The following is a 19,871-nucleotide window of genomic DNA, read 5'->3' on the forward strand; positions in this document are numbered from 1 at the left end:
GAAACTTACCTTACAAATTAGACATGTGTCCTGGAAATCGGACTTATATTAGAGGTCCTATAGCATGTCGCTACATATTCCTTAGTTAAGTAGTATATATAGAAGCAAGAGCGAGGCCTTCTTCACTCTTATGAATTAATTTCTTTTATTTAGTGTAATTTCAAGAGTCTTATGTTTTCTAGTCTTTGGCAATAGCCATTCCAATTCTTCCTTGAATATACATACTTTCTTCTATTTTGTCACTTTCTTTTTGACACAGATTCTACAAGTTTATGTATCTTCTTTCAGTTTCTGTTCTTGCCAAATTGACAAGAATACATATAGAATTTTAAATTTTTGTCTTTTTTTGATTAACAGTGGATTACTCCTTTTCTCTTCATAAGACATAAGCATGTTAGAAATTGTAGATTATCCTCTTTTAAACTAATATTATTTTTAGAAAAAAAAAATCTTGATTCTTGAGTATTATATTTTGTGAGAATAGACACCTTTCTTTTCATTGTACTAGTATGGCAAAGCTTGATAAAATAAAGAATACAATGGCTCAAATGGAAAAACAAATGAGAGAGTTAATGCTTGCAATGCATCAATTCAATCTACCTCCATAATGAGCAACAAGATTATTAGGCAATGAAGATATAGAGATGGTTGGAGTTGCTTCAACATCTATACCAAGTCATACTATTACTCCTACAATGGAACATCATTTAAGTTATAAGGAACCAAAAATTAGATTGATTGATAAGTTTAATGGCATAAGATCTAAGTTTCGAAGATTCATCAATCAAGTACAAATGGTGATTGAACTACAACCTCAAAGTTATCCAATTCAAAGATCAAAAGTCAAATTTATCAAAACATTACTTTCGAGATCTACTTTATTATGATTTTCATCATTTCTTGAATAACATGATCCAATATTAGATAATTTAGGAAGCATTCTTAGTAGAATTTTGATCTGTGTATAGAAAACATGATGCAATCTATATTGCAACCAACAAGATTTACATCTTGTAATAAAGCAATCGATCAATGACATTATACGCTTCACAATTTTGACAATTAGCGATACATATCAATTTCTCTACGAATTACAATATGAATTAAAGAAATTAATGCTCAATTTACTTGATCCTCAGAGATTGAGTCAAGCAATTGAATTTACTATGAAATATGATAAAAGACTTTTGAGTTTCGATTTGAGAATTGCACAAAGAAACTTCAACTTCATTATAATTCAATAATGATACCAACAACTTCTCAATCTAAACATTTAAAAATAAAAGATATGTAAATTGACATAATACGTTTTAAACTTCTTATCGAAAAAGAAAAGACTCGTCGTTGTCAAGAAGGACTATGTTTATATTGTGGAGAAACTAAGCATACTACTCAATATTGTTCAAAGAAATGATGCAACTACAAAATTAGGAATATTGCTGTCATTGATGAAAACATGCCAAAAAATAAATTTATTCAGCTACAATGAAAATTGTGCGGTTGGAATCTTGAACAATTCCTAATAAAGGTCATATTCTTTTTTCAGGATCTTCTCCTTGTTTTACAATAAATATGCATTTAGGATCTAATAATCACAAAGATTTTACCTTAATAGATTCAAAAGCCTCAGCTTGTTTTTTTAATAAAGAATTTCTTAAAAGTCATAATATACAATTAGTACAAAAAACTAAATCCGTACACATAGAAATCATAGACGATTGTCCATTATTGAGGTAGAGAGAGTTTGCTTCAAGAAACCAGTGGGCTCTTAGCTATCACTAATTGCTCAATCAAGCTTCAAAATAAGGGAAGTCCTAAGTTTATATATAAAATTTTCTTACTACCTTTGATTTGGATGCATTGACTTCAATCCTCTATAATATCTTCATCCAAACTCCAAATTCATCAAATAATCTATAAAAAATGTAGCTGAAAAAGTGCTCTTTCCAACCCTAGTTGTCAATCTTTCATTGCTCTCTGTAACCGTATGTTATGCTCCATAGAGTGATAGTAGGTATGAAATTGATACCTTAACTTTGAGTGCCAATAATTCCTTCATTAAAATTCAGAATCACACAAAATTTATTTAAAACCCTAAATTTGATGATCCTAGCCTCCAAAGCTGGAATGACTTCGAAAGAAAAACCCTTATCACTAATAAAGCCTCAGGCAGCCTCTTGGAAGTCCATTCGACATAGCCTTCAACCAATAGGAATGAAGATCTCCATTCCTTGCCTTTATTCAACCATGCCTTATTTTCATCCCTCCCAATAAGCCTCCTATTAGTTAAAAATTTCTTCTTTAGGCTCTAATCTCGTCTCAAGGCTTCATACTAAATATTGAGGTCCTATAATTGTTTTGAAAGGCTATAATCAAAAAAGTTAAAATTCAAAATAAGGTTTTTCAAATCCACTCTCTTAAAATTAATCTATTAATTATTCTAATATACATCTAGATTTATTAATATATAATATATTTTAATTAATTTTTATATACTATAAGCTTTTATAGTATGATATCCACTCCCTCCAAATTTGCACATCCTTCGGCATGTGCCAATTTCATCATCTCTATTTTCTTCATCTTCATCTCTTTGTACATCTTCTTCTTGGTCTAGATATAATATTTCAAAATTTGAAAGAATATTTAGAATAAATCTGCAATCTCTTTTTTTAAATGCCTTGATCCACTTCTTAGCTATAAATATCTTCAACATTGCATCTTTCAACTCACAAAATATATATGTTTGATTGTGTTGTATTGTTGCAACTACATATGACTTAAACTATCTTTAAATAAATTTCTTCTATGTGTCATATTAATCGTCTAAAATACCATTAGAAACTTCTATTCATATATCTTCCATAATATTTGATACTCTCAATATATATTTTTGGCTGATATGAATAGACCATTTTTTCCTAATAAAAAGTCTTCTAGACATGATTTTTTTCTCAAAGTTATGAACAATCAAAGCTAAATTCATATCTTTAAGCTCTCCAAGCTTCACTTTTTTCCAAAATAAATAATAATAATCCACCTTCCTTTCTTTATCACATTTAAAGTTGTAGTTATTAACATAAAGAAGTACCATTGTATCCTTGTGAACCATCTTTTCATTTGTTATTTTTCCAACCACACATTCTTGAATTTGGATGGTCTGAGCTTCTTTTGTTAAGCCTTATGCTCCTCCATATTCAAATTCACCTTGATTTTGGATATATGTTGTATCTATAAAAATCTCTTTATTATTCATATTTATTCTAACAAATATTTGCAAAACTTCATCCTCCATTTTTTCATTCAAAAACTCTTCTATTTCTTCAATCTCTTCTTCTTGAACTTCATTAGAGCTAATTTCTTACCTATTTTTGTAGTCATCATTAATCATAGGATTATATTTAAGAGCAAATAACTAGTCAATCTCTTTTTCTTTATTCATAGTGACTTGAATATCCAATGCTTCTACTATAATAGCTTCAACTTTGGTTTTGCTAATATTATCTTTTTCCTTCACTTTTTCTTTCTACTGCCATTCCTTTGGTATTGATATATCTCCAGGATGAGAAGAAGAAGGTATCTTCATTAGTTTTTGTCTTTCATAAGCCTCTTTATTACTTGGAGATCTCTCCTTGCTTCCAAGTTCAACAACATCCTCCTCATGAATAGCTCTATCTCTTTTTTCTTTAACCATGGTATCATACAAATCATCATCATATTTTTCCTCACATAAATATTTTTTAATACTGATAGCAACAACTAGATCATTCTACCTAGTCATTTTCATCATAATTTCAACTCTTCTAATCACGACTTTTGTAGTAAATAGAAAACTAGCCTTTACTACTTTTTGTTCAACTGTAATAGAGTAAGACTTAGCTCTTTTTTCTTATATAGTATAATTCTTTTATATTTAATCTTCCACCAATTTCATCATGCCACTTTTTCCAAAATTAGTCTTTAAAGACTCATCTAATCTTCTAAGTCTTATCTTACTCTCTTTGAAATATACAATACTATCCTTGATTGCAATCTTATAACTATCACATTCACCACGCTTATGATTTGGATTGTCATATCTCATACATCTCTCCACAAATCTTTTATAGTCTTCAATTATCTTTGATGAGTTTGCTATTTGAGATTCCTTCAACTCAGTCATTTCCACGTTGAAATCCTATATGCCCTTGATCAACTCTTCAAGAGTATTATCTTTGATAGTCTTGATCATTTTTTGAGGTGGCACTAGATTCTCAGATGTAGGCATTGGTTTCAACCTTGATATTAAATTACAAGTCTTAATCCTTTATTGTTTAGGCAAAAGTTCCACTATCTCTTTTACTAGCTTTCAATTATTTATAAAACCTCCTTAAGATGTCTTATCTACTAGATGAAAGAGAAGCTTATCTTCCAAATATTCATTAGCTATTTACAAAAATAACTCAATTTTTCTTGTTTCTAATAGTTTCCTCATTTGCTATGATAATTATCTAAATTTAGTCTCAAATTTCTTGATTAATTTATTTGGAGCCATTTGATTCCTTGGCCTTCATTCATTCCGTTCCAAAAAATTATGTTTTGTCATCCTTTCTAAGTCATCCTTAAAAAATTCATCTTTCAAAAATTCTTCAAATTTCTTTCATGATAAAGTCTCAATATGTAACTCTTGCATCCTCTTTCTAATTTTTGATACCACTACCAAATCAAAGGTGGTAATCACTTTCATTTTTAAAACTTCATGGACCTCTATTTCACATGTATAAATCCTAAGGAACTTTTTGATGTTCCTCCCATCAAACCTTTCAATTTTATCTACTACTACTTGTAAACTTTGATCGTATTCTTATCCTCCCTATGCACCTATTGCCATTCTTCCATAAATTGAGTAAATGTCGTGAATAAATTATAAGCACCAATTCCTTCTGATAATCCAAACAATGGAATTTGATTTTTTATTTCAAAAAAGTATTGGGCTCTTTGCTGTCACTAATTGCTCAATCAAGCTTCCAAATAAATGAAGCCCTATATTTATATATAAAATATTCATACAGCATTTGATTTCGATGCACTGACTTCAACCTTCTATAAAATCTTTCTTTAAATTCCAAATTCATCAAACAATCTATGAAAAATAAAATTAAAAAAGTACTTTTTTCAATCCCAGTTGATAATTTTTCATTGGTATCTCTAAACATATGTTATGCCCTAAAAAGAAACAGAAGGTATGAAATTCACACCTTAACTTTGAATGCTAATAATTCCTTCATTAAAATTCCAAATCATACAAAATTTGCATCCAATTTGTATCCAAAATTCTAAATTTGATGATCCTAGCCTCCAAAGCTCAAATGACCTTGAAAAAGAAATAGTAATCTCTAATAAGGCTTCAAGTAGCCTCCTTCAAGTCCATTGGACATAGCCTTCAATTAATAGGAATGAAGATTTCCAATCTTTGCCTTCATCCAACCATGCCTTACTTTCATTCCTTCCAATAAGCCTCCTATTAGTTAAGATTTTCTTCTTTAGGCTCTAATCTCCTCTCAAGGCTTCATACTAAATATTTAGAACTTATAATTATTTTGAAAGGCTATAATCAAAAAAGATAAAACTCAAAATAAAGTTTCTTTAATCCACTCTCTTTAAATTAATTTATTAACTATTTTAATATACATCTAGATTTATTAACATATAATATATTTTAATTAATTTTTACATACTATAAGCTTTTATAGTATGACACCATTACCTTCTAAAGATGTTACTCATGAAATATTAACTATAGATGTAGTAATACATGGTCATAATAGTCACATAATTTTTAATATAGTTAGATCTTCATCTAATCTAGTCATTTTAAGTTTATCATGGCTAGAAAAATATAATCCTATGATAAATTGAATTTCTCGTAAACTTCACTTTTCTTCAAACATCATTAAGAATTTTTCTATTCAACAGAAAGCCATGAATCTAGTGTAGCCAAAATACTTGTAGGTGCAAAAGCTTTTTTGGATGGTGCAAAAGAAAGATCATCTTTTGTTAGTTATGCCACATCTATTTTAAATGATGGAAAGATTTTAAGTAAAATTCCAAGTCAATACTAAGATTTTTAAGATGTTTTTGAAAAAAAGAATGTAGATATTCTCTCGGAGCATTGTTCATATGATTGCTTAATCAATCTTAAAGAAAGAACTTAGTCGCCATTTGGTCCAATCTATAGTTTATCACAAAATGAGTTGGCTGAATTTAAGAAGTATATTGATAAGAATTTGGTCAAGAATTTCATATGCTATTCAAAATCTCCTACAAGAGCTCCTATCTTATTTGTAAAGAAAAAGAATGAATCATTGCGAATGTGCATAGATTATCAAGGACTCAACAAGATTACCATCAAGAATAGATATCTTCATCTTTTGATATTTGGACTTCTTGATCAATTAAATCAAGCTAAGATCTATACAAAAATAGATGTACGAAGTGTATATAATTTGGTTTGCATTAATGAAAGAGATGAATGGAAGATTACATTTCAAATAAGGTATGGATAATTTGAATATAATGTCATGCCTTTTAGACTCACGAATGCACTAGTTGCTTTTTAACATCTTATAAATGGTATTTTTTATGAATTTTTAGATGATCTTATTATTTTTTACTTAGATGATATTTTAATCTACTCTCAAAACATAAAAAAACATAAAGTTTGTGTTTTTTGTGTATTACAAAAACTTAGAGATGCAGGATTGTATGATAAGATGAAAAAGTATGTATTCCACACTATTCAAGTTGACTTCTTAGGATACATCATTTCAAACAATGGTTTAATGGTGGATCCTAAAAAGATTCAAACAATTATAGATTAAAAGATTCTAAAAATAGTAAGAAATATATAATACTTTTTGAGATTTGTTAATTACTATTGGATCTTCATCAAGAACTTTTTTCAAGTTGTAGCACCACTTACATGCTTAACTTATAAAGACAAGCTCAAGTGAAGTAAAGAAGCAAAAGCATCATTTGAAGCTTTGAAGAAAGCTTTTATTTCTATTCCAATCTTGCATTGCATCGACTTTTTCAAAGCATTTTTTATAGAAACAGATGCATTTGACTTTGGTTTGAGTGTAGTCTTATCTCAAATAGGAGCTGATAACAAACTTTATCTAGTAGCTTTTCATTCAAGAAAATTTTTAATAGCCGAGATTAATTATTAGATCCATAATAGAAAACTTCTTATGATCATGGATTCTTTTTAAGAATAGCATTATTATTTAGAAGGCACTTCAAGTTTAGTCAGCATACAAATAGATGACAAGAACCTTGAATATTTCATGTGAATTTGTGTTTTGAATTGTGGCCATGCTCGTTAGAGCATGTTTTTGTCAAGATTTGAGTTCAATATTACTTATTAGCCATGAGAACAACAAGGTTTATTTAATGTCCTTTTTAGACATTCTTATCTTACATCAAAAGAAGGAGAAGCAACTTTTGACGAACAAAAGATAATTTTATTGAAGTTAGAACAATTTCATCTCCAAGCAATAAAATCAACATTGATTTTTAATTTGACTTTTTTTGAATAGATCCAAGTAAGTATGTTCTTAAACCTTCTTGTTTATGATATTAAAAATAATTCTTCTAAGCCTCAAGATACTTTTAAGTTGGAATTTAAAGAGAACCTATTCTATTTCAAAGGATACTTTTATATTCTAGAAGGAGAAGCATAATTATGTACTCTTGAAGCTCGTTTTAATTTTCCTATAGTAAGTCATTTTGGATATAATAAGACTTTAGAACTTATATCCAGAGATTTTTAGTGGCCTCAACCATGAAAGGTTGTTAAAAAATAAGTGCAGACATGTGATGTTTGTTCACAATCAAAAACTCTTCATCATCAACCTAATGGACTCTTTCAACTATTATCTATACCAGAACAATTATAATCTTCTATTCTTATGGATTTTATCATGGTTTTTTCAATTTCAAGTTCATTTGATTCCATATTAATGATTGTAGATCGTTTCACCAAGTTGGCATATTTTGTAGTATGTACAAAATCTATCATAAGTTAAGGAATAACTCAATTATTCATTGAGAACATCTATCGCTATCATGAATTAGTAAGGGATATTATATCAGATAGACGAATACAATTTTTATTGAGATTTTGGAGAACTCTTTTCAAGATATTAAAGGTGGATATAAAACTATTTTCAACTTTCCACCTTCAAACTGATCGACAAATAAAATGGATAAATCAAGTTTTAGAGTAATATTTGAAGTGTATCATCAACTATGAGTAAGATAATTGAACAGTTCTTTTCGCGATTGGCAGAGATTTTTTTGTAGTAATTTGATACATTCTTTTATTCAATAAATAATTTTCTTTGTTAATTTTGGTTATCATCCATGATTTGACACTTTTGTCTTTTTAAAAGTTGATAATCCTATAGCAAAAGATATGGAAAATTGATTGTTAGAGCTACATACAACAATAAAAGCACAATTAAAAGAAGTTCAAGAATCAAAAAAGTGTTAGGGATATGAATCTCAAAGAAAGAAAATCCTTGATATACTCTCATGTCACTAAAGAGATCTAGAAAGTCACTTCAAAGGTTATATAATATTAACTAGACTAGTTATTATCAAAAATAAGATGACTAGAAAGTCTTGAAATAATATTAAAGACTAGAATGGCATTGACAAGAGTAAAGAAGGCTTTACTCTTACCTCTATATATACTCTTAACTATGAACTATGTGGCAATGTCCTATAAGACCTCCAAAACATGTTAACTTTGCTAGGTACATGACTTAACTTGTAAGGCAAGTTATCTATATATACGCCACATGGTTAGATTGTTCTACAAGCTACTATATAGAGTTAATTTGTTTTATAAGCTATCAACATGTGGTTAACTTTTTGGCCAAGTTTTCTACCTACAAACACATATAAAGTTAAAATTACATCTATGAAGCTTTTAGAAAGCTTCACTAAAAGTTTTTATGAAATTAATATATACTTACTTACTTCTATCTAATCATATAAGTAATTATTGAGATTAATGTACATATCCATGACATAAATCCCTCTTCTAAAGACGAATTCTACAAGGAGCAATTTTCATGTATTAAGGAAGTCCAAGATGTAGCAAATTATATTTGCCACATATTCCAATCTTTTCTCTTTTCAAAGATCGTTGATAGGCCTTCTCAGCCATTGATAGTGCCCTATGCCAGGGTAAAAAGACTACCTTGTTATTTGGTCATTGTTGAGGCCTTGATAACTTCTTTCAAATAAAATATTTGAAACATTATCAAGAGTTGTTTTTACCTCTAATAAAATCGCCAAACACTGGAAGTCTCTTCCAAGGTCGTGATATTAAACTCATTGTATCTTGCCATGTATTTGAGGAAGGACATGTTGTTCTTGAGGATCTTCATCTTCATTTCATTGTCTTGAAGGTTGTGACTATTACAATGTTTCATCTAATAAGACTACAAGTGAAAGCTCTTGAGTTGAATCTCTTGGTTGTTGGTTTTCCATCTTCTTAGTATCACAAATATACATAAGCTAAAAAGTAAGATAGAAGGTAGAATGTTATCTTATTTTGATCTTGTTTCTTTTATAGCAAAGATTTGCTATTTTTTATCTTGATTTTGATGGATTTTGTTGATGAAAAGCTTCAACTTTCTTTACTGCATTTACAAGATTCTTTGATGGCTACCATGTGCTTTTACTAATATCATATCCACACCAATGAACAAGATATTCCAACCTATTTTGGTGCCGCCTTGAGTCTAAGAATTCTTCCACCTCAAACTTTTGATTATTATCTTCTTTCCAAAATATTCATTGTCTTGTACAGCTTAATAAGGGACATGTAAAATATAGGATGGATCTTCATAGATTCGAATGTTAGAATAGAGTGAGTTTGCCTCAAGAAAGCATTGGGCTCCTAGGTGCTACTAATTGCTCAATCAAGTCTTGAGATAAGAATGACCAAGTTTGTGTTTTATATATATATATATATATATATAATACTTTTAGGAGCAATCAAACCAAATATATAAGTCTTAAGTTCTCAAAAATATCCAAAATATGATTATATATATATATATATATATATATATATATATATATATAAAACTCTAAATCCTTGCATATCTTTATCGGATATTATTTCCAAAATTTTAAAAATCATATCTTCTAATTTGACCATTCAAAAAAACTCAAATTTTACATGAACTACTGATATAATTTTTACAACTATTATAATAATTTCAACTACAAATTCATTGCGAATCTTAAGATATAATCAAAACCATAACAGTAGCTTCAAACCCTAGTTTTTATACACCTATATGAAATTTTCTTCTTATCTCAAAAATTAAGCACTCAAATGCCACAAAATTTATATGTATGGTTCTTCATACAATATTCTATCTTTTTCAAAAGATTTGAGTCCAAAATTCATCTAGAAACTCAAGATATGGCTCCCACCATTATTATGAATAAAATCACTTACTTACTGCCTTTGATTTGGATGTACTAACTTCAATCTTCTACAACTTCTTCATCTAAACTCCAAATTCATCAAAAAATATATAAAAAATATAGTCAAGAAAGTGCTATCTCCAATCCTAGTCACCGATCCTTTGTTCCTCTCCGTAAATGTATGATATGCCTGAAAGAGTGACAATAGATATGAAATTGATACCTTAACTTTGAGCGCCAATAACTCCTTCATAAAAACTCTAAATCATACAAAATTTGCATCTAATCCATATCCAAAAACTTAAACTTGATGATCCTAGCCTCCAAAGCTCGAATGACCTCAAAAAAGAAATTCTTATTCCTAATAAGGCCTTTGGCAGCCTATTTGAAGTCCATTAGGCATTGCCTTTGACCAATAGGAATGAAGATCTCCATTCCTTGCCCTTATCTATCCATGTCTTGCTTTCATCCCTCCCAATAAGCCTCCTACTAGTTAAAAATTTCTTCTTTAGGCTCTAATCTCGTCTCAAGGCTTCATACTAAATATTTAGATCTTATAATGTTTTTAAAATGCTATAATTAAAAAAGATAAAACTCAAAATAAAGTTTCTTAAATCCACTCTCTTTAAATTAATCTATTAACCATTCTAACATATACCAATACTTATGAACATATTAAATGTCCTAACTAATTTTTACATATTATAAGCAATTACAGTACGACATTGGCAGATGTAATCAATAAGCAACATAATTGATTTATTCACAAAGAGAAAAAGGTTTCAGCCTATGATAGTTCAATTTATCACAAGACGAGTAGTCTTGATATTGCGATGAAGTTACCATACCTTACCACCTATATTGAATTATAGTTGCTCTTTGCGATATGCATCTATGTTAGTCTTATGTCATCCTTGAGCTTCTTTTATTTGTATATTCATTATTGCATGTAGCTCTGACAAATGATTTGCTAAATCTTCCACCACAAAATTAACAACTTTTGAAAAGTCAAAAGTATCAAGTCATAGATGATAACCATAATTATGACAAAGACCTATAAAAAATAATTTTATGTTTTAAAATTACATATTTAATAATAAGAATAAATCTACTTAATAAAAATGAAGATACATTGAAGATGCTCTCATTTTTTAAATTCACAATGAGGCATTACAAAGAAAAAAATTGATCATCAAATATAGATGCAGTTAGTCATTCAAAAAAGACTAAAAAAATAATGACCTTAACTATCAAAGGTCAACTAAAGCCACTAATATGCTAGAATCAATACCTCTTGCAAAGAAAAAGAGCTTGTATCGATAGCTTCTAGCAAGAAGCTAGTGTCGACATGAGTTGGAGCCCAATGGATCAAAGCATTTGATGTGCATTCCATCAAAGTGGTTACGAAAGAAATTTTGCAGTTGGTATAGTATAGTTGCTAACTAGTATGACTGTGGATATAGTTTTGGATTATGTTCGAAGGCAAACATAGATGCATAGGTGCAGAATCAAAATCTGGTTCCGACAAGTAGATCTATGTGTGAGTGTCCGATCCATTTCTCTTTTGCATTTGCATGCAATTCATTGAATCCTCCGGCTGCAATTAGTAGCTCCAAAAATCATTTTTGTCACAAAGCCACGTTGATGTAAAATGAACTAAAAATATTAAATACAATAAATCTATATTTGATGCCACAATTTTTGGAAGATAAAACTGTGAAATGATGAAGGAAATAGATATTGCAAGAAGCTAACTCAACTTGTATATTCGATCATTTCAGCTTACGAATAATTTCTTCTATAATTTTGCAAGAAATGAGTGGCAAATGGAGATCTATTAGAAAAACCCACCTCAAGTCAGTGGATTTTTTCAACTAGTCTTATAGATGAGGAGGCTCATAAATGACTTCTGTTCATCTACTCTCTTGAATCAGTATATATATCACTTTAGTAACATTCATTAAATAGTATTATTGTTGGTTGCTCCAGTATTGATACTTTTGTATGAATTAGACTAGCAAGTCAAGTTATAAGATAAGTATCTATATTGTAGTTTATCCTTTCATAGTTTATTCTTTCATAGTATTAAATTAGTTTCCTTGAAAAAAAATTCCTATCTATGTTTTATATTCTTTTTTAACTTTTTCTATCTTCCATTGTAGATTAGAAATGTCGAAGATAATCCTTATTCCAAATGAGGTTAAACTTGTAAGTTCTTCTAACTTACATTCATGAAAATACATAATAACTTACATTATTAAATCCTAAAAGCTTTGGAATCTACTTTCACTACTCCATCATAGCACCTTCTTGTAAAATAAGAAAGATTCTTATGATTTAGATAGTAAAGACTATGAAGACAAAGCTGAATGTCTCATATTTATATTCACAATGTCTATTATATCAAGTCTACTTGCAATTCTAATCGATTATTACAAAGCCAAGCATCTCTGAGATTTTTTGAAGGGATCATTCAAAAACGCTGAAAAAAACTGTAAGAGTGATTTTAAAAATATGTTTCAATTTGAAACCTTCTCTAAAAATATGAGAACTGAATAATAGTTCTCTCAATTTTGTTAAATTATAGAAGAACTCTCAACTCATATGTCTCATTGAAATATAAATTATAAAAGATTTGAAGTGCAGCAAGAATATTGGAGAAATCTACTTTGAATCAATGAATTTTGTCAACTATGTGTGTAGACAAGAAGGCTTGTGGATGGCTTTTATTCATCCACTTTCTTAAATGAATATATATACCACTCTAATAACATTCAATAAATAATGTTGTTGTTAGTTATTTCAGTATTGATACCTAAGTATGTATTAGACCAACACGTCATATTGTAAGACACATGCATGTCTCATAGTTTATCCTTTTATAGTTTATCCTTTCATAGTTTATTCTTTCGAGATCGTGATAATTTTTTCCTTGCTTCTATAATATATTGATGTCATTCAAAGTCGCTAGTAGCAGACATTAAATCTCTAACTATGGCCTATGACAAGATTTTTGATTTCATTGACATGTTAGTAAGTATGATTAAAGAGTGTACTAACCTTATACAATTACTTATTATTGTATAAATATGGATTAAGCTAATTTTATCAAGTATTTTGCCTATTGTTAAATTATTAAGTCAAAGATTATATGTGTTTGAATAAAGAATAATATTACATTTAAAGGCACCTTTTTGAAACATACCTTTATTAAAAATATTTCTTCCTTTCATTTTTATTTAGTGAATGTTTTCTTGACATAAAAAGCAGAAAAGCTTGCTGAATTAAATGACAAATATACAACAAAAATCATTTTTGAACTTTCTGTGCCACATTGGAGTTAAGTTGTGGAGATTTTTATAGATTGGAAAAAATTTCAAAAATTAGAGAAAAAATCTACTTGTAGCAATAAGATCTACGCTCTTTATATTTAATTGGTTGTAGACACAATCTCAAATCCAAAGGATTGCACAATCTCAACTCAGAATGATGTATTCAATTACCTTTAAAGGAAGCATGAGAAGAAGATTTCTCCTATTATTAAAAAAAAAAAACCTTAAAACAATAATAAAGTCCATTATGAAAAAAAAGAAGGGACTCAAGAGAATGAGGAGACAACAAGGCAGAGATATCCATCAAAGAGTTAATTTTCAAGCAAAAAGAGGTTCAAAAAATGCAAGTGTCGACGTCTTTGTGATTGTGGCTAGATTCCATAGTTAAAGCTAATGCAAAGACAAGAAAATCCCACAAAAAAGAAAAATAATCTCAAACAAATTGAAAAAGGTGTTATGTCAAGTTCAAAGCTAGAAAATCATCAAGTTTCTAAAAAATGAGTCGATAGAGGAGATAAAACGACAAGTCACTGCATACATTGTCACACATAATTGAAGTGTAATAATATCAATTTTGTCATATTATTCTAGTTAACTTATTGAGTCTATTTTGGAAGCATAATTTTTTCATGCATTGTGATTCCAACTTGTTATTCTAATCATGTTATCACACTGCAGTGGCTTTAGTAAATGCCAAATAATTCATCTTAAGCACAATCTTTGCTGCTCTCAGTTATGAATTGTCTTGAGCACCAAACTGTCTAATGTTGTTCAATATTACTTCATACTTGGCAAATTCATTCTATTTATCATGTATATATAATGTATTTGTATTGTATGTTTGTATATATTTACAAGATTGCTAATGCCACCACATTTTTGCTATTGCTACTACAACTTATTTTTATTAGCTTTTCAATTACTTTTTGGATAAAAAATAAAATTATTTTTACATAATTTGAAATATATACATTAAAAATATTAATAGGGTTTTTTTTTAATTCAAAAAAAAATTAGAAAATATATTGAGTTGGTGGCAAGTTGTAGTGGCAATAGTGAAATTTGTGATAACATGTGGTGAACAACAAACTGTGGTGGTAGTAACAAATATGTAGCGGCATTAGCAATAATTTATATTTAAATCTTATTTTACAGATTTTTTCAGGGCCATTTGAAGTCTTTGAATGTACGATATAAAATCTTTGTAGATGTAGAATACAAAAAAATTATAGAATTTATAAAAGATTACACAATTCAAACTATATTGCACTACATTTATAAGATTAACACCTTCAATAAAAGAAAAATTTGCATGAAATTTCTAATAAATTTGGTAGAATATCATCTTTAAATTAATATCAATAAAGTATCTCCCATCTACTATTTTATGAAAAAAATCTCAATTTATAATTATATAAATATATAAATATATATATATATATTAATAATAAATTTTAAAAATAATATATTTTATATTTTATTAAAATTTATTTATTTTATCTAAATAAAAAAATAATCCTTTTTATTAAAATTTCTTTTGACTTAACATAAGTTCACTTTAAAAATTTGTTGAATTGGTCCTTGAATCTTACGTTTTTAACTAAACATCGTTTATTTAATATTGATATTTTAAAGGTGGCTTGATCATGTAATTTTTTTTTATATTATCTATATATACTTAGAATATACTTAAAATCTACTTAATAAAGAAGACGATTTATTTTATTTTATTTTCTAATTGTATTTATGATCAATTTTAATTCAATTTATGCCATTTTTTATAAGAATTATTTTAACAACTAAAAAATTATTGTTTATTTGTAAGATTAATTTTAATTTATAATAGGCTTAAGAATACTTCAAATTTTAAAAAATCATTAAAATTTATAATTTTATTATAATTAAAAAATGATTTGATTTTTTCAGTTTAGACTATTTAACATTAAATAAATCAATGTCTAATAAAAAAATATAAATATTTTATCACGACCAAAATTTGTAATATAATACTTGCAAGGTATAAAGTGTGAAAATAGGAAGAAAAAAAAATCAAAAATTAAATATTAAAAATAAATAAATATATATGATAAAATAATAAGGATAGTATAAATTAAATCTTCTTAAATTATTAAAAATATAATAATTTTTTTAAAGAATTCGCATTGTGCTTTATAAAAAGAAAGAAAAATGAACAAATAATAGTATTCATAAATATAATATCAGATATTGTTGATTCTGTAAAGAAATTAATTATATTTAGCTCTTGATAACCGAAAAAAACTATAAGTTGTCATATGTAAAAACTCTTTTAAGGATAATAAATCAAAAAAGAAATAATAATAACAAAACCCAAAATCAAAATTCATAGATCATATTAAAAAAATTTCAATAAATTTATTAAAACTGATCCTACAAACACAATTCAAGATTGCTTTAGCAAAATTAAACAAAAAAATTAAGAAAATTTCTTCATTGAAAGAAAAAAAAAGAAAAAAAAAAAAAAAAAAAACCTTTATTATGTAATAAAATTATAATAACTTATTCTTAGTAGCTTTCAAAACAACCACAAACTTCAGAAGATAGTAAAAATAATATAATTTAAGTAATCTACCTATTTTTATAATTTATTTATTATTATTTTACTTTTATATTTTATGATTTTTTAACAATAAAAATAAAAAATTAACCATAGATTTGTAAAAAGTATAAAAGGATGTAAATTTAGTTTCTTCATAATCTAAAAAAACCAATAAAAATTTCTAAAAGGGTATATCAAAGAGCTACAAAGTTTCTTAGTTTAGTTTAATTTAAATTATTTTTCAAATTACTTATGCAATATTTTTTAATAAAATTTAAATATTCCAATTGTAATTAAATATTAGTTTTACCATCAATTCAATGTCTTTTTATATAAATATACTGTGAGAGTTACAATGTAAAAGTTGTAAACTTAAACTATGTAAATAAAATAAAATGGCCTTTAAGATAGAATCTTATATATTAATTACTTAATTTCTTTTTATTGGAGTAAAAAATTAAAATTTTAATAATTTGAACTTGTGAATGTAAAAATAAATTAAAAAATCAAGTAATGATTATAATTGAAGAAATAACAGACTAACAAAAAGCAAATAAAACTTATTGGTTTGTTAGTAATCTTTGATTCTTTGGATAAGATTCAATTTGGATGGGTCAATTATATGTCGCTGGATTAATTATAATTCACAAATATATCACCACCTGGTCTTCGACTTTCGCGTTTTCGTTTTCGCCCACTTTATACTTTTTCGTCCCTATGGACGTTTCGTTTCGGTTTCGTCGACGTCCCCGCTGAGCATCGCAGCCAAGCCTCGCTCGCTCTGCGCCTGCGAAGGAGGCGAAGATGCTTCCTGAGCTGGGCTTTTCAGATGGATCCGATTCAGTGACGCTGGTTTCGTAGCCAATTTGCGGGCATTGAATCTCAGGCTTGACGGAGTTTCGAAACCTACTTGAGACTTTCAGCCTTCATGGAGGCCCTGGAATCCTCTCGAATCTCTCGCATCTCAGCCCTGTCTTGCACACCAAGTTTCCTTCATCTTACTTCATCTCTGATAAATCCCTTTTCCGCTGCTCATGCCCACTCAACCGAACGCTTTCAATTGCTCTTCAACGTCTCAGTAGTTCTAATCGGATTCTCAATTGCTCATATAGGGTTGATCACTTTGCGCATATTCGAATCGCAGAGCTTGGTGGAGATCGTCAGGTTTCCTCAAGGTGGGTTTGGAGGGGGGCGGGAGCGGAGGAATTAAGGGGATTGGTCGGTGTTGGGTTTTTGTAGCGGGCTGCGGAATCGAGTTTAGAGTCGGAGATGGAGTTTCCCGATTTGGGACTGCATTGCAGCGAGGAGACGTGCCATCAGCTCGACTTCTTGCCTTTTAAGTGTGATGGTTGCCGCAAGGTATGGTGATGAATTCCTCTAGTGTAGAATTGTCTTGAATTCAATTCTTATCCGTATTTCTTTATTTTTTTTGTCCGGAATTTACCGGAGCTGATGGTCTCGGTGTTCAATCCCCACTGGCAGGACTTTTGCCTGGAGCACCGGGCCTACAAGGCACACAGCTGCGCGAATGCGAATCACAAGGACGTCAGCGTTCAAATATGCCCTGTTTGCGCAATGAGTGTGAAGACCGTGTTTGGAGAAACCGTCGGGCTCACAATGAAGAAACACCAGCAGAGCAAAACCTGCGACCCAAGGAATTACGTCAAAGTGACCAAGAAACCAAAGTGTCCCGTGCGGGGATGCCGCGAATTGCTAACCTTCTCCAACAAATACTGCTGCAATTCTTGTCAGAAAACTGTGTGCCTTCGACACAGGTTCCCTTCAGATCATGCCTGCGGGATCGCTCCAACCAGAGCGACAGCGCAAATTGCCGCAGGATCGAAGTTCCTGGCGTCGTTTGCGTCACGACATTCGGACATGCATTGTGGCGCCGAGAGCAACCGGATGGCGTCGCTCTACATCTCCGAGAAGAGAATCGACCAGGAGAAAACGCCCACGGTGAAACCCTAATTTGATTCCGAAGCAGCTCTTTGTACATATGTCGACGTAGAACGATGCCCACATGAATTTTTTGGGTATTCGCTTCTGATCGTTGGTTTTTGGCCTCAACGAGAAGCTCGGGGTAACGATGATTTAGGATTTTATTGTTGCCCAATGTGCGATATAATGCGCTAAATCGACATAAAAAAGGATTTCCATCACCTTTTCAGATCATGTTGAAATCTGAACTTGGTGACTTGTAAATTCAAATGTTTCCACAAGGGGAACTTTAATCTAAATTTATGACTTTTTAAGAGACAAACATGTGTTCTACTTTAAATGCTTGAAAAGGTTGTATGTGTAATTAGTAAATGCCATTTTATAAATGGTATATTCAATATTGTAAACTTAACCAATGTAACTTTAAGTGAGTATTTAATATCATGTATTGTAAATTCTATTTCATTTTCTAATTTTATCAAAAATTAAAAAATAAACAAAAAACAAAAGGTTCTATACTCAAATTTGAAGAATTAATTTTTTCTTTTGCAATTTGCAATTTTTCATATGGCTTGTCAAAATTAAAAGAGATTTAAAAAAATAAATGATGATCAAATTAGTAAAGTAATTTAATTGAATAATGTGACAAGAATACCAAAATATTTTTAAGTGTTGCTTGCTCAAAAAATATATATATAAAGTTACTAAAATGTAATGTTAGACATCATCATTAGCTTAAAATGTTTATATTCTATTCTAAATTTAAGTAAAAACCAAAATATATGAAAAAAAAATAAGTTATATGTATGTATCTTAAAATGTATAATATGGTTTAGATATTTTATTTATTACTCTATTTACTGAAGAATTTAATTAAGATATTAAAAATTACAAATATTTTGTTTGTATCTCTTTTTAGAGCTTTCTTCATTCTTCTATTGCCACATAAAGTTTTATAGATTTTTTGAAATTATTTTTGTAATTTTACAAAAATTAAATTATAATATTTTATTTAAACTTTTGGAATAGAAGTGTACATAAAAAAAAGTTGTATCTATTCTTTAATCTTGTGATTTCTTTACTTTAGTCTTTGCAGTTCTTCATTTATATACCTATAATATTTTGGCACAATTATCTTTTTTATTTTGGCACTTATTAAAACTTTTAAATTTTACTTTACTTCTAAGTTATTTTGTTATGTGATTTTAGAATTATGTATTAGGACATTTAGTCATGTTTTTAGAAACCACACAATAAGATAAAATATTATAATATTTATGTTGAAATACACTAAGGTATTATAATTAATAAAATATGTAAATTTAAAAAAGGACTTGGTGTGATTAAGAATAGTCTTGGTTTTAATTCAAAGATAACTTCTACTTACAACATTAGTAGTTAATTAATTAGATATTTCAAAGAATAATAAAGGGATATTGAATTACTTCTTTTTATATATATATATATATATATATATAATTTTTGAAGTATTTTTTAAAATTCTTTAAAAGAGTTTTGCATAAATCTAC

General features: G+C 28.6%; 1 protein-coding gene across 1 annotated transcript; it reads left to right on the forward strand.

Moving 5' to 3' along the window:
• The first annotated feature begins 17,210 nt into the window (after positions 1-17,210).
• On the forward strand, positions 17,211-18,664 carry LOC112285407 (zinc finger AN1 and C2H2 domain-containing stress-associated protein 16). The gene is made up of 2 exons (XM_024526211.3): positions 17,211-17,760; positions 17,884-18,664. The coding sequence occupies exons 1-2, from the start codon at positions 17,671-17,673 to the stop codon at positions 18,370-18,372; spliced, it is 579 nt and encodes a 192-aa protein (XP_024381979.1). The 5' UTR covers positions 17,211-17,670; the 3' UTR covers positions 18,373-18,664.
• The last annotated feature ends 1,207 nt before the right edge of the window (positions 18,665-19,871 follow it).

This window comes from Physcomitrium patens, chromosome 8, assembly GCF_059467195.1.
Source record: "Physcomitrium patens ecotype Gransden chromosome 8, ASM5946719v1, whole genome shotgun sequence".
Lineage (NCBI taxonomy): Eukaryota > Viridiplantae > Streptophyta > Bryopsida > Funariales > Funariaceae > Physcomitrium > Physcomitrium patens.

Coding starts and splice junctions, on each gene's coding strand:
- LOC112285407 (XM_024526211.3), top strand. CDS start 17,671: ATGGAGTTTCCCGATTTGGGACTGCATTGCAGCGAGGAGACGTGCCAT. Junction 17,761..17,883: donor AGTGTGATGGTTGCCGCAAG/GTATGGTGATGA, acceptor CCCCACTGGCAG/GACTTTTGCCTGGAGCACCG.